Here is a 20476-nt window from a genome sequence, read left to right as displayed (position 1 = left end):
TGCCCTCTAGAGATCCTGGGACTGAGAAATGTCCCCCGGCTGGAGTGCAGTGACATTATCACAACTCACTTCAGCCATGTCCTCCTGGGCTCAAGTGATCCTCCCACCTCAGCCCCCTGAGTAGCTGGGACTATAGGTGCATACCACCATTCCCAGCTAGTTTTTTGTAGCAGAAGGGGGGTTTCGCCATGTTGCCCAGGCTGGTCTGGAACTTCTGGGCTCAAGCGATCCACCTGCTTTGCCCTCCCAAAGTGCTGGGATAACAGACATGAGCCACCATGCCTGGCTCTTGCAATGGTTTTATTTTTGAATCCAGCAATATCTGGCTTTTTTATATTTTCTTTAAATTGTGCTTAAAAATCAAATAGTTCACTTTTGGCTGGGCGTGGTGGCCCACACCTGTAATCCCAGCACTTCGGGAGGCCAAGGCAGGTGGATCACCTGAGGTCAGGAGTTCGAGATCAGTCTGGCCAACATGTTAAAACCCATCTCTACTGAAAATACAAAAAATTATCTGGGTGTGGTAGCAGGCACCTGTAATCCCAACTTACTTAGGAGGCTGAGGCAGTAGAATCTCTTGAACCTCTGGGAGGCGGAGGTTGCAGTGAGCCAAGATCACGCCACTGCACTCCAACCTGGGTGACAGAGCAAGAGATTCCGTCCCCCCCCCCCCCAAAAAAATCAAATAGTTCACTTTTTAACCCATCTTACTCCTCTCATACTTTACCATAGGCGCCTGAAGGAAGCTAAATGGTACTTAAAATGTTCTGTTTGGAAGTCTGTACACCCAAATTCATGAGTTCATTCTTTCTTTCATATAACTAAAACATGAGTCCCGTTTTCTCCTGTCTCCAATAACAATTTCCTCACTGTCTTTTAAGTTATCACTAGTAATTTCCAGGAGGTCTCTACCTGCCACCCTGTCCTCCTCTTAGTAAGTGGTTACTGTGAGGGAGAGAATGATTTGCAGCTATTTTGTCCACCTAAGTGTGGTTTCATTGTTTCCTTAAATTTATCTTTTTTTTTTTCTTGAATTGAATTTCTAGACAACTATTTCAATGGAAATTTTACCACAGAGATGCATTCCATAGCTGTCTTTTAGCTCTTTTGTTATTATTTTTGGGCTGTTATAAGCATATTTGTATTTTATTTGCCTATTAGGAAATGCATGTATTAATATTAATAAATATATCTACATTATAGTAGATAGGAATAGTTAATATATGTAGTAGATATTGAATAAATGTTTGCCATTATTTCGAGATAATTTTATTTTGCCACCAGAAAGATTTGTGTGTGGAAATGTTTCATTTGTTCTTACTTTTTTAAAGAATCGAATTTACATTGCAGTTGGAAGATATCTCTATATTAATTATTAAATTTGTTCTTTTCCTAGGAGTCTGAATATGTTTCAGCTCATCTTCATGAATGGATAGATCTGATCTTTGGCTATAAACAGAGGGGACCAGCTGCAGTAGAGGCACTCAACGTTTTCTATTATTGTAGTTACGAAGGTATAAATCTATACACTTTTTCTCTTGCTTTACCGTGATAGAAACTATTGTTTAATATATGTTTACAGTTATTTTGGGCCTATTTAATATGAGAAAGACTACATTTTCAAAACGTCTTTTTACTTGAAAGATTAACAGACTGCTGCTGTTTTTGTAATAGTAGTTAAGTGTGTATATGCCAGTGTAGTTATAAATGTCACTTATTAACATCATAAAAGTTTTTGATCTCTAACATATTTGTCCTATTCAGTTGAGTCAAACATTAAATATTCAGTATTAAACAGTAGCAGATTTTGAAACAAGGCCTTTGAAATTACAAATAACAAATTCTTCAAATGATACATATGATGACATTATTTTGCTCAGAATCAAGAGTATTTTCTGATGGCCTTAAAATGATTTTTAAAAAGTAGTTCTTTACTAATCCTTAAGTAGACTAATAGTTCTAAAGATGGTGAATACTGTGAAGTTATGTGAATGTGAATACAGTGAGAGACTTTTGGTAAATGAGCATATTTTTGCCATGCCGTATCCATTCAGGTAATAGGTTTGTAAGGAGAAAGTATTGCATGGCTGTTAGAAGCTTGGACTTACCTAGTTTAGCCAATTACTAGTCATGTAACAATCCATATTAGATGTGGCTGAGTATAATCAGTTAACCAGAATATTACCTTTCGAAACCTTTGTTTCAAGCAATAACTTAAAGCAGTATTTTTGTGTAGTTATTACTCTTGTTTGAGTTTGGCTATTATGACCAAAACAATTAGGTATACTCTGAGTATAGTTCGTATTTTTGCAAAAGAAACTTATATATATATATATATTTTTTTTTTATTTTGTGACAGGGTCTTGCTCTTTCACCCAGGCTAGAGTGCAGTGGCATAATCATACTTGACTGCAACCTGGAACTCCTGGGGTCAACCAGTCCCTCCTGCCTTACCACCACACCCAGCTAATGTTTAAAATTTTTTAGAGAGATGAAGTCTCACTTTGTTGCCCAGGCTGGTTTCAAACTCCAGGTCTCAAGCAATCCTCCCGCCTCAGCCTCACAAAGTGCTGGGATTACAGGCATGACCCACCACCCCTCCCCCAGTAGAAACCTTCATAGAATATCATTTAACTTTCAATTGCTTAAAATATTTTAGCTAATTTTTACATATATTTAATGTTTGATGAGTTGCTGATTTTTTAAAATTACCTTTTCACAATGTTATAAATTGAAGAATAGAATAATATTTTATTGAAACTGTACCAGTGAGGCTGGGGTGGTAGGTCACGCCTGTAATCCCAGCACTTTGGGAGGCTGGGGCAGGCAGATCACATGAGGTCAGAAGTTCAAGACCAGTCTGGTCAACATAGTGAAACCCAATCTCTACTAAAAATACAAAAATTAGCTGGGCGTGGTGGCATGCACCTGTAGTCCCAGCTACTCAGGAGGCTGATGCAGGAGAATCGCTTGAACCCAGGCGGTGGAGGTTGCAGTGAGTCGAGAGCATACCACTGCACTCCAGCCTGGGCAACACACAGCAAAAAAAAAACTGTCTATATATATATAAAAAAAAATGTGTGTGTGTATACACACACACACACACACACCAGTGAGCCTGATACATTAATCAGTGATGTGGCTTGCTGATTTATTTTCACTCTGTAGTAAGTTGACTTCTTCTCCTGGTTTTAGGAGCTGTGGATCTGGATGCCTTAACAGATGAGAAAGAAAGAAAAGCCTTAGAAGGGATGATTAATAATTTTGGGCAAACACCTTGTCAATTATTAAAGGTAAGTCATATGTGTTATCGACAACTTAAGAAGTAGATTTAAGTCAACTTAAGAAGTAGATTTAAGTATATAACAAAATATTGCAGTCAAGATCCATATGTATAGCCAATTACTCTCAGTTACAGAAAGATTTCTATTTGCTCTGAAAGTCTTTTATTATTTCCAAGAGGAAAAACTGAGTACCAATTAGGGTATGCCATTAAAACTGTCCTCATATTGGGACTCATTCCACATGTAAAACTTCTAATAGCTCACATCTGCCCAAAAAAGGCACTTACTTTCCAGAGCCCAAACCCAGTCCTAAGAATCGAATTATAGAATATTTAAAATGTAGAATCAAATTATTAAAAATACTACATATATTTCTTTCCCCATACTAGTATCTGAAATTAAATCATCTTCCTGATAACACACGGATTTGGATTCATGGAAATTAATCTAATGTTAGTTTTCAAAGATGTCTTGATCTTTTTCAGTATATGAATTTAGTGATGTGGAATACATTTAAAAAATGTATTAACTAGATTTGTTCTTAAGCAATCACTGTGTTTGTTAGGTACTTTACCTAATCTTCACCTAATCTTCATAGTAAAAATTCAGTTATCCTCATTTTTCAGGAGATAAAGCCAAGCCTCACAGAAAGTAATACCTAGCCTATAATGCCTTTGAGAAACTAAATACTTTTTTCTAAGTTTACACAACAAGAAAGTGACTAGGATTATATGCCTGACCATCTAACTCCAGAGCCTTTCTCGCATGCCATGTTTCCTCTGAATTAGTAGCTGTAAGCCCCCTGTTAAACTAGATCTCTTAAAATGTTCTTATGGGCCTTTATTTGCTACCTAATTATGATACTTTCTGCCTTAGGTTGTATATTTATCCATTTGCCTCAGTACATTATAAATACATTAAAGGCAGCAACTTTCTCTTAATCATCTTTGTATCTCTCTTGAATACAGTATTGAACTGAAATCATCACAGCTATTACAACAGTAGTATATCTAAGCTCTAACTTATAGGTGTCCTTCTGTCAATACAGTAATTGGGCTAAACTTTGTAATTGTTACTGTTCCTTAGCAATGGTTTGCTTGGAACCTCCAACATTGGTTTTTACAGAATAGTCATATATGAAGTCAATGCTTTATCCCTTACCTTCTGGTACAGTCAGAAGGCAAAAGTAACAGACTAAAACAGAATGTTTCAAAGGGCTTTGAAATAGATGCTATCATATTTTCACACCTGTTTTACTTTTCTTTTTGTTTTACAAGTGGTGCTGTTAGTTTTTATTGTCATAAAAATGATACAAAAATCATTATTTGATTTGAAATAAAATGAATAATATCTATTAAAAGCTAATTTTTTTTTTTTTTTTTTTTTTTTTTGAGACGGAGTTTTGCTCTTGTTGCCTGGGCTGGAGTGCAATGGCGCGATCTCGGCTCACTCCAACCTCCACCTCCTGGGTTCAAGCGATTCTCCTGCCTCAGCCTCCCAAGTAGCTGGGATTATAGGCGCCCGCCAGCACACCTGGCTAATTTTTAGGAGAGATGGGATTTCGCCTTGTTGGGCAGGCTGGTCTCTAACTCCTGACCTCAGGTGATCTGCCTGCCTCAGCCTCCCAAAGTCCTGGGATTACAAGTGTGAGCCACCATGCCTGGTCTAAAAGCTAAATATTTTCGTACTTACAGCTTTCACATCTATTGCCTATAATCAATATTTTGTTGTAGAGATGCAAGAATTTACTTTAGAGAGAATTCTGTTTTGCCTTTTAACTGTGCCTTTGAAATATTCATTTTACTTGCCATTTTTTTCATATTTATATAGGTGATACTGTTCTGTGTTTCTGACATGAAAGTTGAGGAAGAATAATAATTTACTTGAAAAGTATGCAGCAGTACCTATAATTTGATTCTGATAGTATTGACTTTTTTTTTTTTTTTTTTGAGATGGAGTCTCACTGTCACCCAGGCTGGAGTGCAGTGGCATGATCTCAGCTCACTTGCAACTTCCATCTTGTGGGTTCAAGCGATTCTCCTACCTCAGCCTCTCAAGTAGCTGGAACGATAGGTGCACACCACTATGCCTGACCAATTTTTGTATTTTTAGTAGAGACAGGGTTTCACCATGTTAGCCAGTATGGCCTTGAACTTCTGACCTCAAGTGATCCGCCCACCTCAGCCTCCCAAAATGCTAGCATTTCAGGTGTGAGCCACCACACCTGACCAGTGTTGACATTTTGATCTTGTCAAGGAATTAAAGATTCATCCAAATTATACATTCTGAATTTTGAATACTACATTTAATTTTACCAAGCATCTAACATGTGTAGGATACTGCTCTAGTATGGAAATCCAAAAATGAATAAGGCTTCTCTAGCTTTAAGGCACTTATAATCTAGTTGGGGAAGACAGACCATAAACAACTATATGTAATCCAACATAGAAAGAAATAAGTTATAATTAAAATATAAATTATTTGCCAAGGAAAAATAATAAAAGAGAATAATACATTCTGACTTAAAAATTTAGGAGAGATATCAGTAAGAAAAACTTTAAAGTAGGAGTGGGGTTTCCAAAGAAATGAAGAAAGTAGTAACTCTGCTAAGAGACTAGTCTGAGCCAACACCTAGAATTGTCAACAATGCATGGTATGTAATTCATTGTAGCTAGAGCCTAGTGTATATGAAGGAACATAGTGACAGATTAATAATATAGATATGGAATTGTTTTTTCCTTAAAATTATTTTGAAGGAACCACACCCTCCAAGATTATCAGCAGAAGAAGCAGTGCAGAAGCCGACCAAAACAGACACTTCAACCCTAAACCTGTTTCAACACCTTCCTGAACTCAAGTCATTTTTTATAGAGGTAATATCCAACTTGGTAACATCAAAAAGAGTTTTCTCTAAATTCTGTACATTTTAAAGTCTTTTTATTATTTAATGGGAAGTAAGGATTATAGTATTTAATTTAAGATAGTAAATTTTACAGTAATAATCTATTGTTGGATTTTTAAAACATTTTTATTGGAAGTTTTTGTTTGCTGCTGAGTGGTAATCTGAACTGTTTTTCTTGGCTTTCTTTCATCTACTTCACATTTTCCTGACAAAGAAGAATAAATAATTTGATTTAAAATGCTTCTTGTGACAATCAAGATGATATGTAGATGGAGATAATATTTTAATAGCTCTTAATTATAATGTCTGCTCATATATAAAATAGATCCTAATAAGTCACATTGTTAATTGATAGAATGAGTAGTCTAGTAAAACAAGAGTAGTTGATGGTGTAATTGAAAGAGTTTAAGTAAAAAATTCAAATGTTTAAATGTACATATTAAATTACTTGCAGTAATTCAGAATGTGATTATAAAATGCATTCATACCTGTGAATTTGGTTAGGACAGATAGCATTGACCCTTCACAAAAAGAAAATTGAAAATAAAAAGTTAGTAAGTTTGAAGATATACATTGAACAGTCTCTGCAATACAGCAGAGGTTGGTAAACTTTTTCTTCTGTCAAATAATAACTTATTTGAAAAGTGTGCAGCAGTGAGATAGGTCTAACTGGTAAATATTTTGGGCTTTGCAGGCCAAAAGGCAAACTCAAAGATATTCTGTAGGTACATATATAACCACTTAAAATGTAATCATCTAAAAATATAAAACCCATTCTTAGCTCACCCACCGCCTACAAAACAGGTGGTGGGCTGGCTTTGTCCCACAGGTTGTAGTTTGTAAAACCCTGCATTACAGTATCACTGCAGCATGTTTCTCAGATTCAATAACCATGGGAAAATCAATTATCAAAAAATTCTATTTTTTGATAATGTAGTATAAAAAATGTTTATGAGTTTTATAACAGTTAAAGCTTTGGCCGGGTGCGGTGGCTCACGCCTGTAATCCCAGCACTTTGGGAGGCCGAGACGGGTGGATCACAAGGTCAGGAGATCAAGACCATCCTAGCTAACATGGTGAAACCCCGTCTCTACTAAAAAATACAAAAAATTAGCCGGGCGTGGTGGCGGGCGCCTGTAGTCCCGGCTACTCAGGAGGCTGAGGCAGGAGAATGGCGTGAACCCGGGAGGCGGAGCTTGCAGTGAGCCAAGATCATGCCACTGAACTCAGAGCGAGACTCTGTCTCAAAAAAAAAAAAATACTGTGTCTCAAAAAAAAAAAAAAGTTAAAGTGTTATAATAAATTTTACTCAAATGAACAGTATTGTAAGCATCACTGTATTTTTTAATTGATATAAGAATTAAACGTTTTTATGTGGTACACCACTACATTTTGGTATGGAAATGCTTTCACGTGTTTGTGAAAGCATTTCAAAATTAATCTGTCACTCTTTTCCTAAATCCATGTTTACTGAAATAGTTATTTAGGGTTGCAATACAAGTTCTGCAAACTTGGTTATTTCCAAAAGTATCTGAGTTAGGTGCGTAGAACTCAGAACACATAAAAACAATGCTCAGAAATTGTAACCAATTCCCAGGATATGTTGGGAGTCTCCAAGACTATCCCCAGGTTCAGTGATTTGCCAGAAAGGCTCACAGAATTCAACAAGTAGATGTACTCGTGGCTAAGATTTATTACAGTGAAAGGATACAAAGCAACGTCAGCAAAGGGAAAAGGCACATGGTGTGACGTACAGGGGAAGCCAGGCACAAGTGTTCAAGAGACCTCTCCTAGTGGAGTCACATAAGACCTACTTAATTCTTTCAGTAATGAAATGTGGAAACACATTTTTTGTCATCACAGAAGCTCATTAGAGACCCAGTGCCCAAGGTTTTTATTGGAGGCTGGTCGCATACACACCCCTCTGCCTGGCACATACCAAAATTCCAGACTCCAGAAGAAAAACAAGTGTTTAGCATAAACCATACTATTTGCACAAACAGTCTAGGTGTAGTGAGCCACCCTTGTCATTGAGGGAAAGTTTTATATCAGTGTAAGGAGGAACTGTTCGCCAGCCAAGTCCCAGATGCCAACCAAAGGCCAGTCTTGCAAGTAGGCCTTTCTATAATAATGATGGCAGGCTCAGGACTGCTCTGTTAACTCTTTACTGCATGTAAAACAACACATGAGACCCTATTTGATCCATAATCTGATGAACATGCAATACTATATTCTATAATGCCAATAGAACTATTTTCATCTTATCTAATCATTTGTGACTTTTGTTGTAATATAGTACATTCCAAGTTCCATCTGCAGGTGCAGCAACACATTTGCCCTTCTCTGTACCCACCATGTCACATAGTAGCTTTCTCCAGGACACATTCAGTATCTGTATCAGTATAAAGAACACAACTGATTTCCTTAGGTACCAATAACTTGTTAATCCCTTTTCATTCTCGTAAGAGGTATTTCCCCATATATTAATATGAAAAGAGAAGGCCTTTTGTAGGTCATCTCCTAGGTGTTCAAATTGTGAAGAAAGTAGAGGTAGTAGTGAAAACAAGGGCTTAATAAATGGGTTTTTTTCAGGCACCATTTTCATTTTGCCTTGTTCAAATGCAAGTCATTCTTCTCTGGATTAATTCACAACATGAAGAGAAAAGATAATCACCAACTTTTTATAATTCTATAAATTATAATGAATTTTATAATTTGTTACTTCCTATTAAGTTCTTAGAACAACACCTGATACATAGCGCATACCCAATAATGTTATCATTTACCTAGTAAATATTAGATATCACTTGTGAACTATTGTCACGTCAAAGAACTGAGTTCAAATTATTGTTCTCTTTCACATCGTTATAAGATAATGGCAGATGTTTTCTGAGTGCTGTCTTTATTTTCTGGTCCTACTGTGGCTTTCAGGAAGTATCCCAGTTAATGGATTAGATATGTTTTTTGAAAGTTAGACCCAAAAGGAAATTTCTATAAATTATGACCAGTTTTCTCATTTGGCTTATCTTATATGATCCATATTTTCTGCTTTATATTTATGTCAGTATAACTTAGGATAGATCCTAAATCATTGGCTGTTTTAAATTATTGCTGCTCTTTGAAATCTATGTCTCTTTTTAAAAGCAGTGTAGTTGAATATAAGGTGATGGGTTTCAGAAGTTTCAAATATGCCACCTATACATGGTATATAATTCCTTTCCTTCATTTTAAATTAATTGATTAGATGTTTCAAGAGAGTAAAATGATGTATCACAGGATTCATCCTTATTTAAAGAAATGGTTTTCAGTAATTTGTACCTAATAAAGATGAGCAGAACCAGCCACTAAACCTCTTTTATTTTACAGGGGATTAGTGATGGTATTCCACTATTAAAGGCCACCGTCCCCAAAAATCAGTATCGTTCTTTTATGTCTCAAGGCAGCCCTGAGTTACTGGTAAGTTGATTTTTACCTTTTTTACACTGCCATGTCTATATTCATTACAACTTAGAAGAAAAAAAAAAAAGAGGAAATAAATTTTTTTTTTTTTTTTTTTTTTTTTTTTTTTTTTGAGACGGAGTCTCGCTCTGTCGCCCAGGCTGGAGTGCAGTGGCCAGATCTCAGCTCACTGCAAGCTCCGCCTCCCGGGTTCACGCCATTCTCCTGCCTCAGCCTCCCGAGTAGCTGGGACCACAGGCGCCACCACCTCGCCCGGCTAATTTTTTGTGTTTTTAGTAGAGACGGGGTTTCGCCGTGTTAGCCAGGATGGTCTCGATCTCCTGACCTTGTGATCCGCCCGTCTCGGCCTCCCAAAGTGCTGGGATTACAGGCTTGAGCCACCGCGCCCGGCCGAAATAAATATTTTTTAAAAGCCACTTTTTGGCTATGCACGGTGGTTCATGCCTGTAATCCCAGTGCTTTGGGAGGCTGAAACAAGCAGATTGCTTGAGCCCAGGAGTTCAAGACTAGCCTGGGCAACATTTGCTCAGAAAATAAAATCTAAAAAGATATACAAAAATAGGCTGGGAACAGTGGCCCACGCCTGTAATCCCAGCACTTTGGGAGGCCAAGGCGGGCGGATCACTTGAGGTCAAAGGTTCAAGACCAGTTTGGGCAACATGGTGAAACCCTGTCTCTACTAAAAATACAAAAAATTAGGCCAGGCGCGGTGGCTCACGCCTGTAATCCCAGCACTTTGGGAGGCCGAGGCGGGCGGATCACAAGGTCAGGAGATCGAGACCACGGTGAAACCCCGTCTCTACTAAAAATACAAAAAAAAAATTAGCCGGGCGCGGTTGTGGGCACCTGTATTCCCAGCTACTCGGGAGGCTGAGGCAGGAGAATGGCGTGAACCCGGGAGGCGGAGCTTGCAGTGAGCCGAGATCGCGCCACTGCACTCCAGCCTCCGCGACAGAGCGAGACTCCGTCTCAAAAAAAAAAAAAAAAAAAAAAAAAAAAAAAAAAAAAAAAAAAAAAAATTAGAGAGGCGTGGAGACAGGCGCCTGTAATTCCAGCTACTTGGGAGGCTGAGGCAGGAGAATCATTTGAATCCAGGAGGTGGAGGTTGCAGTGAGCCAAGATCGCGCCACTGCACTCCAACCTGCATGACAAGAGTGAGACTCCTAAGTAAAACAAAAATAAAAATAAAAAGATATACAAAAATAGTAATAGTACTTTTTGAGCAGTGGCAATATTGTGAATATCAATTGTAATACATATGTATAAATATATATATATATATATATATATTTTTTTTTTTTTTTTTTTTTGAGACAGAGTCTCACCCTGTCACGCAGGCTGGAGTGCCGATCACAGCTCACTGCAGCATTGACCTCCTGGGCTCAGGTGACCCTTCCACCCCAGCCTCCTGAGTAACTGGGACTACAGGTACACACCACCATGGCCAGATAATTTTTGTATTTTTTGTAGAGATCAGGTTTTGCCATGTTGTCCAGGCTGGTCTCAAACTCCTGAGCTCAAGTGATCCTCCCACCTGAGCCTTACAAAGTGCCTGCATTTTTTAAAGTTACCAGAATTTCCTTTGTGTGGGGTAACTTGTTAACTTTTATAATCAAGAAGATAAAGGCTTTTCATTTTGAAGAGAAGAGAACTTACTCACTATGACTGTCACTACAGGGAGACCTTAACAATTCATTGTAAATTCTGCTTCTGATTTATGTTCTAAATGATATATATTACATTTTTATGGTAAGACTGGTCCCTGAATTTCTTCTACCTGCCAGCTAATAACTGCTAATAAACTTTGAGAAATCATGAGAAAAAATAATATTCCTAAAGAAAGATAAATTGGGCTGAGCGCAGTGGCTCACATCTGTAATCCCAGAATTTGGGAGGCTGTGGGTGGATTGCTTGAGCTTAGGAGTTTGAGACCAGCCTGGGCAACATGGCGAAACCCCATCTCCACCAAAATACAAAAAATTAGCCAGGCATGGTGGTGCATGCCTGTGGTCCCAGCTACTCAGGAGAGTGAGGTCAGGATTGCTTGTGCCCAGGAGGTTGTAGTGAGCTGAGATCATGCCACTGCACTCCAGCCTGGGTGATAAAGCAAGACTCTATCTCAAAAAAAAAAAAAAAAAAAAGTCAAGTTTTCTTTACAAATAAGGCCAGATGTGGTGGTTCATGCCTGTCATCCCAACACTTTGGGAGGCCGAGGTGGGAGGCTCACTTAAGCCCAGGAGTTGGAGACTAGCTTGGGCAACATGGTGAAACCATGTCTCTACAAAGAATACAAAAATTAGCCAGGCATGGTGGCACATGCCTGAAGGTTGCAGTGAGCTGAGATCATGTCACTGCATTCCAGCCTGGGCAACGGAGTGAAAATAAAAGATAAGCAAAGAACTTTTTCTGTTTGAATTATCTTAAGATGTTCCTAATGCGTTTCATGTTTGAAGTACACAGTCTCACAGTATTCCCTAAGTGATAAATGCCAATGTCATGTGAGGATCTGGTTATTCTGGGCTGCTTTCCTTAATATTTCATTTAATTTGAGTCTTCATATGTTCTTTTCCAGATAACAATAAGCATGAATTCTGTTATTGGAACCCATGGATGGTTGCCTTATGACAGAAACATTTCTAATTACTTTACATTCATCAAGGATCAAACTGTGACAAATCCAAAGTAAGTAAATGAATATTTAAAGCAAAACAGCTATACCAGGTACCTTATTGCCAGGAAAAAAAAACTGGATTAATTGATTCATGTTATTCTGAAAGAAATATTTTTTTATTTTTTTTTGAGACAGAGTCTTGCTCTGTCACGCAGGCTGCAGTGCAGTGGCGCAATCCCCACTCACTGCAACCTCTGCCTCTCAGGCTCAAGGGATTCTCTGGCTAATTTTTGTTTTTAGTAGAAATCGGGTTTCACCATGTTGACCATGCTGGTCTCAAATTCTTGACCTCAAGTGATCCACCCGCCTCACCCTCCCAAAGTGCTGGGATTATAGGCCACCTAGCCCTGAAAGTAATGTTTTGAGATCCAGATTATCTCTTCTTCCTTCCTTCCTCCCTCCATTCCCTCCCCCCACAACCTTCCCTTCTTTTTAAGTTATGTCCTGAATTTATATTGGTTTAAATACAAAACTTAATTTCCATAATATCAGTTATAAAAATGCAATTACATTAGGAATAACAGACTTCCTTGTAATTTTATTCTACCTTATTATTTAAAAATAAGACCTATGTGTCTTAATCTCCAAAAGTTATGTTCTAACTTAAAGTGGTGTTTCCCTTACATTGAGTTGTCCTGTTTGTTTCCTTATATTTTTTTCTAGTTAAATCACATTCATGGCTGGGCACAGTGGCTCACGCCTGTAATCCCAGAACTTGGGAGGCTGAGGCAGGCGGATCACCTGAGGTCAGGAGTTCAAGACTAGCCTGGCCAACATGGCAAAACCCTGTCTCTACTAAAAATACAAAAATTGGCTGGACATGGTGGCTCATGCCTGTAATCCCAGCACTTTGGGAGACTGAGGCGGGTGGATCACGAGGTGAGGCGATCAAGACCATCCTCGCTAACACGGTGAAACCCTTTCTGTACTGAACATACAAAAAAATTAGCCAGGCATGGTGGCAGGTGCCTGTAGTCCCAGCTACTCAGGAGGCTGAGGCAGGAGAATGGTGTGAACCCGGGAGGTGGAGCTTGCAGTGAGCCGAGATCACGCCACTGCACTCCAGCCTGGGCGACAGAGCAAGACTCCATCTCAAAAAAATAAAAATAAATAAAAATAAAAATACAAAAATTAGCCAGGCATGGTAGTGGGCACCTGTAATCCAAGCTACTCAAGAGACTGAGGCAGGAGAATTGCTTGAACCCAAGAGACAGAGGTTGCAGTGAGCTGAGATTGTGCCACTGCACTTCAGCCTGGACAACAGAGCAAGACTCTGTCTCAAAAAAATTAAAATTAAAATAAAATTCAAAAATCATGGCCCAGTGCAGTGGCTCACACCTGTAATCCCAGCACTTTGGGAGGCCAAGGCGGGCAGATCACGAGGTCAGGAGATTGAGACCATCCTGGCTAACACAGTGAAACTCCATCTCTACTAAAAATACAAAAAATTAGCTGGGTGTGGTGGCAGGCGCCTGTAGTCCCAGCTACTCGGGAGGCTGAGGCAGGAGAATGGCGTGAACCTGGGAGGCAGAGCTTGCAGTGAGCCGAGATCAATACCACTGCACTCCAGCCTGGGCAACAGATCGAGACTCCGTCTCAAAAAAAAAAAAAAATCACACTCTGTGTTGAGGATCAAATTACACCATATATTTGAAAATTATTTAAAATGTTGTAATTATTATCATTGTATCTTTGTCTTCCTCAACTAGAATACAACTTCATGAGATTAGGGAAAATGTCTTTTTTTCTTTCTTATCCCACATAGTACTGTTATGTTTTGCAAGAAGCATATTCTCAGCAAATTAATATCGAACAATAAAGTTTTATAGCTAGAGTATGAGAATTAGCCTTCGTTTTCTATATACACACTGAGTTGCAATCACTTGTCTTTCTGAAAAATCTAGATTGGCTAAGCTCACAGGTATTGCACTTGGAAGCTGACAAAACCAGCATGCTTGCTTTGGTTCAAATGGAGAACAGTCATCCTAAGTGTTGTTAGATACACACTTATCTGCCTGATTTATCTCCTATGCGTCACCTTGTGTAGGACATCCCTGGTTTAAGTTTATTTCTGATATTCCTAGTCCTGGCATATCCTGTCTAGTTTTTTACTAGACTTTAAACTTTAAGGCTGCCATTTACAAAATTGTCAATTTTATTAAATTGTCTTTGAAATCCAAGATTTAAGCATTTTTCATACTTTCACTGATCTCAACTTTTTTTTGCTTAGCACTTGAGATTGTTGTGTATATTCTTATTTTATGAAAAATATTACAGTGAGGTAACGTATTTTCTGCAAGTCTATCGTTTATTAATAGACATTTCAAATAGGACATTTGGGACTAAGTTTTTATTTCTTTTTTAGAGAGGTTTAAAAAGAACAGTTCGTATCAGTGTAAGTGATCTTTTAAGGAACAGTCTGATACTTAATTGTGTTTGCAGAACTCAGCGCAGTATGAATGGTCCTTTTGCTCCCGGGCTAGAGGTCACTTCTAAGCTATTTGTAGTATCACATGATGCAAAGTTGCTCTTCAGCGCTGGATACTGGGATAATAGCATTCAAGTGATGTCACTTACAAAAGGCAAAATTATCTCACACATCATCCGGCATATGGGTAAGCATTAGCTTTTTTTCCAAAAACGCTCAAAATTTTTATTTTTTTCTTAACTGTAAAAGTAGTACATGCTCCTCGTAAAGAGCATTAAATTTTACCTTTTAAGCCTAGTGAACTTTTTTATTGTGTAAGATTATAAATATATGCTTTCTATAGGAGTGCCTCATGTATTTTGGGTATAATAAAGCACCATATAAATTAAATACAGCTTCATAGCATCTGGAAATGTTAGGCTAAGTTTTTTTTTTTTTAAATGAATGATAAAAGTAAGAATTTTAAGACAAAATGGTAACAAAATCTGCTGTCATTAAATAAGACATCAACTGCCCTCTTACTATGTTAACAGTTAAACATGAGAGTGATAAAATTGTTGAATGTAGTTTTAATCTGCTACTTCTTAGTGTATCAATCTTCAATATAAGAATAAAACATTGAGTAGATTTTTTTCTAATAAACCTGTTGGGGAAGGAAAATGGAGTCTGCTGCTAATTCTGTACCAGTCAATCCTAAGATATCACTTACCTCAGCTGTTTGCAGTTTAGGAAAAGTATATTTGTATCGTGAATTTATAGTATAGTACGTGCAGTTTTTCTAAGGACATATATTCTATAGGATTACAGTTCCCAATGGCAGTAGAAGGTGAATGGGGATGAGAAGGCAAAGAAGCATATGAAAATTAACTGGGGATCTATCTCAAACTATCTAACCTCCTCCCAAGATTGTGATAGTCATTCCCCACACCGCATGTCTACTTCTCATGCTCAGAGGAGGGTGATTTCAAAGAAAGCTCTCCAAGGTGATTTTGATTCTGCTGCTTTCCTGTGGCTCTCTTCCCCAATGCTTTTCCAGTACCATGCCTACATTCCTCCCTGTTGGCATGACTGATTTAGGAATAGTTTGAACATTAACAAAAATTGCTCTTAAAATTCTATTTTAGCAAAACGAGGCATTTCATTTTATTTAATTCCTTTTCTTACAGATATTGTGACTTGCTTAGCTACAGATTACTGTGGAATACATTTGATTTCTGGTTCCAGAGATACTACATGTATGATATGGCAAATAACACAACAGGTAGTCACACATTTAAATGTTCTTGATTTAGATCAGAGATTGACCCTGAAAATACTAGCAAAATGTTCTACTAGGACATCGAATTGTTTTCTGGTAGTGACTGAGCTCCTTTGTATTCTTTTTACCCACATTTTGTCCTGTCCAAGTCACCACATTTTTTCCTAGGTTTACTGCCTGATTCATTACCTTATTCCCTATTGCTTTCCAAAGATTCTTCCTTCTTACCTCTCCCAGGAAAACAGTAATTATTTTTATTGTCTTTTAGCATAGTAACATTTTACTTTCTTTCTTGTGGGACTACTAGAAATTATAGATTTATGGTTTTCATCAACCTGATTGCATTCTTATAATAATATGGGTCCAGGAAGTATCGTTTTTGTTAAATAGCTTCTGTTTTGTTTTTTTTCTTTTTTTGAGATGGAGTCTCGCTCTGTCACACAGGCCAAAGTGCAGTGGCATGATCTCAGCTCACTGCAACCTCCACCTCCCAGGTTCAAGCAATTCTCCTGCCTCAGCCTCCCATGTAGCTGGGATTACAGGCACGTGCCACCACACCTGGCTTTTTTTACTTTTTCTTTTTTCTTTTTTTTTTTTTTTTTTGTATTTTTAGCAGAAATGGGGTTTCACCATGTTGGCCAGGCTGGTCTCAAACTCCCGACCTTCAGTGATCCGCCTGCCTCAGCCCCGCAAAGTGCTGGGATTGTAGGCGTGAGCCACTGCGACTGGCCAGCTTCTATGTTTTCTGCATTGTCTTAACAGGCTCTCTCTCACTACAAATTTATAAAAAGTATCTAGAAATTTTCTTCCATTTAAAAAACCTAGCTGAGCATGGTGGGACATGCCTGTAGTCCTAGCTATAATACGTGGGAGGCTGAGATGGGAAATAAAGAAATATTACAATCTTTAATTTATTGATTGATTGAGCCAGGGAAGCAGAGGCTACAGTGAGCTGAGATCCTGCCACTGCACTCCAGCCTGGGTGACTGAGCAAGATCCTATCTCAAAAAAAAAATTTGTTTTCTTCTAATTTTTTTTGTTTTATTTCTTATATTACAATCTTTAAATTATTGATAACTTATTTATCTACATTGGATAAGGCTTTGTTTACTTCTGAATAGAAAGCATTACACTTAAAGTGTAATGGTCCCAGCTAGTCTTATATAGGTATTTATTCTTACATATGAACTTACGTTTTAACCATACCCTCTTTTGTTTTTTGTTTCGTTTTGTTTGTTTTTTTGAGACAGAGTCTTGCTCTGTCGCGCGTCCTGCTAGACTGCAGCGGCACGACCTTGGCTCACTGCAGCCTCCACCTCCTGGGTTCAAGCGATTCTCCTGCCTCAGTCTCCCCAGTAGCTGGGACTACAAGCACACACTACCACGCCCAACTAATTTTTGTATTTTTAGTAGAGACAAGGTTTCACTATGTTGGCCAGGACGGTCTCGAACTCTTGACCTCATGATCCGCCTGCCTCGGCCTCCCAAAGCACTGGGATTACAGGCATGAGCCACTGCGCCTGGCCCCATACCCTCTTTTAAAAAAAAAAAAAAAAAATACTCCATTTTAGCCTTACTGAAATTGTATTCAATTTATGTGTTAATTTGGTTTGGGATTTTGTTTTGTTTTTTGTTTGTTTGTTTTTGAGGTAGGGTCTCACTCTGTCATCCATGCTGGAGTGCAGTGGCACAATCATGGCTCATTGCAGGCTTGACCTCCCAGGCTCAAGCAATCCTCACTTCTCAGCCTCCCAAGTAGCTGGGACTCCAGGCATGCACCACCACGCCTGGCTAGTTTTTATATTTTTAGTGAGACAAAATGATTGTCTCTGCCATGTTACCCAGGATGGTCTCGAACTCCTTGGCTCAAGCGATCTGCCCACCTCCGCCTCCCGATAATTTGGTATATTTTTATAGTTATTTATTTACAGAAATAGGAAGTGTCTTTCCATGTTTGTTTCAGGTCCTTTTTATGTCCTTTGATAAAATTTCTTTCTTTTTCATTTAGATCCTATACCTTGTGATACTTACTTCAAATTATCGGCCGGGCGCGGTGGCTCAAGCCTGTAATCCCAGCACTTTGGGAGGCCGAGACGGGTGGATCACGAGGTCAGGAGATCGAGACCATCCTGGCTAACACGGTGAAACCCCGTCTCTACTAAAAAAATACAAAAAAATAGCCGGGCGAGGTGGTGGGCGCCTGTGGTCCCAGCTACTCGGGAGGCTGAGGCAGGAGAATGGCGTGAACCCGGGAGGCGGAGCTTGCAGTGAGCTGAGATCCGGCCACTGCACTCCAGCCTGGGCGACAGAGCGAGACTCCGTCTCAAAAAAAAAAAAACAAAAAATAAAAACAAATTATCATGTTTTCTATTACTATTTTTAGTGGGATTTTAAAATCATTTTTGTTTCTGATTATTGTTAATATAAAGAAAAGCTATATAGTGATTTGACTATAAGTTACTTTGCCAAATCCTCTTATCAACTCTCATGGTTGTTAGTATTTCTTGGATTTCCTGAAAATAAGATAAGGGAGATAATACAATCATGTGATCTGAAAATAAAAGTGATTTGCTTTATCTTTTCTAATATACTAATTATTTCATTTTCTTACCATATTACATCATTAGCTAATACAATAAGGTAAGCAAAATTATACTGAGCATCCCCGCCTTTATCTAATTTTGATGAAAATGCCTTCCCAATGTTACCATTTAGTATAGTGTTTGCTGTTAGGTTTCACTAGTTGTGTTTTTCACATTTAAGTGAAAACACTGCCATTATTTTTTTCTTTTGGTAACTTTATAGTTTTAATGAAATTTCAAACTTGTAAAAAATTTGCAAAAGTAGTATATTTTGTATCATGTGTCTTAGCAGTCTCTTTTAGTATCTCCCTCTTACAACATCTTATTTTTTTTAACCATTTAAAAGTTGGAGACATCATATGCCTATACCCCTAAATAGGTCAGTGTGTATTTTCTAGTAACAAAGACAATCTTGTACATAAACCCAGCAAAGTTACCACAATCAATACCATTAGCTAATCCACAGTCCATGTTCTAATTTTATATTTCCAATAATGTTCTTTACAGCTGTTTTTCCCCATTTATCTTATTTATAGTTTTTCTTTTACCTTTTCTTGATGTAATGTATTATGTATGTTGAGAAATTTCCTAGGTTTGAACCATCCTTGAATTTTTATAATAAACCCACATAATTTATGGTATATTGTTATTACACTTTACTGATGTATCTTATTAGCTAGTACTTTAATGATTTCTCTACTCTTAAGTAAAATAGATATTTTTGTTCTGTCTTTATCATGTTTAGTATGGGGATATGCAGTCTTTACCAAATAAATTTAGGAAGGGCTCCTCTTTCTCTAGAACTGGAATTACTTCCATAAGGAATTACCTGAGTTTTGAAAGTTAAATATAGTGCACTAAGCACTCAGACTGATACTCACAGGGGAAGGAAGACAAATGTGTCACAGGTAGCAGAGTGTCAAGGGGAATTAATGTACACCGCATGGAACAGGTAGAAGGTCTGGGCAGAGTTGTCTAGGATAATCACAAATACAAATAGCAACTATTCAAATAAAACAAATAACATACAAATGTGTATGCTAAAGACAAAGCATGCTAAAGACATGAAGAAAGAGTCTTTCTTCTGGAAGATGACTCAGAGAGCAATTTTTGCAATACAATTGTGTTACTAGGAAAACATAAGAATGGCAGTTCAATAAAATGGAAGATCAAAGATGAAATGATAAAATAGCATTATAAGATGAAAACGAAGGTTGCAGAAGAATCAAGCTGAGATTAAAACCAATACCATTATATGCCCCATAAATATATATACCTACTGTGTACCCACAAATGTTTTTTCAAAGGGCTGCAGCCAAGACCTATAAAAAAATACCATTACAAACGCAAACAAACCTAAAGCAGAAACTGAAAGAAAGAGATTTGATGTGGCTGCAAATGAAATTAGTAGCATGGAAAAAAAGATGTAATCAAAGTGAATGCCAATAAAAAAGTAACTTTAAAGCAGTTAGAGAAAGAATGATAGCTATAAAAATCAAAGACAGTCAGCATGAAGAAAATTGATGTCCCTGAAGCAGCGATCCCAATAAATGAAAACATTATTCAGCCAGGCGTGGTGGCTCATGCCTGTAATCCCAGCACCTTGGGAGGCTGAGGCGGAAGGATTGCTTGAGTCCCGGAGTTCAAGACCAGCCTGGGCAACATGGCAAGACTCTCATCTCGACAAAAAAATTTAAAATTAGCCAGGCATGGTGGTACATTCCTGTGGTCCCAGCTACTCAGGGAAGCTAAGGTGGGAGGATCACTTGAGTCCAGGAGGTCGAGGCTACAATGAACCATGTTCATGCCACTGTACTCCATCCTGGGCAACAGAATGAGACCCTGTCTCAAAAAAATAAAGTTATTCAGAGATATAACACAAAAAGTTTATT

General features: G+C 38.0%; 2 protein-coding genes across 9 annotated transcripts in view; one reads left to right on the top strand and one right to left on the bottom strand.

The window, feature by feature from the left end:
- The window catches only part of SUMO1 (small ubiquitin like modifier 1), a 1087495-nt gene that overhangs the window by 1028103 nt on the left and 38916 nt on the right, over positions 1-20476 (bottom strand). The window lies entirely within an intron of this gene.
- Positions 1-20476, top strand: part of NBEAL1 (neurobeachin like 1) — a 206357-nt gene that overhangs the window by 174276 nt on the left and 11605 nt on the right. For all 8 annotated transcript variants that reach the window (XM_050750762.1, XM_050750761.1, XM_050750760.1 and 5 more), the window contains 7 exons: positions 1397-1514; positions 3196-3293; positions 6041-6157; positions 9553-9642; positions 12218-12327; positions 14759-14931; positions 15911-16005. In XM_050750762.1, the coding sequence (XP_050606719.1) occupies positions 1397-1514; positions 3196-3293; positions 6041-6157; positions 9553-9642; positions 12218-12327; positions 14759-14931; positions 15911-16005 (801 nt within the window). The remainder of the gene's footprint in view (positions 1-1396; positions 1515-3195; positions 3294-6040; positions 6158-9552; positions 9643-12217; positions 12328-14758; positions 14932-15910; positions 16006-20476) is intronic.

The sequence above is a fragment of the Macaca thibetana genome, chromosome 12 (assembly GCF_024542745.1).
Source record: "Macaca thibetana thibetana isolate TM-01 chromosome 12, ASM2454274v1, whole genome shotgun sequence".
Taxonomy (NCBI): domain Eukaryota; kingdom Metazoa; phylum Chordata; class Mammalia; order Primates; family Cercopithecidae; genus Macaca; species Macaca thibetana.
This window is presented reverse-complemented; position numbering and strand designations above follow the sequence as displayed.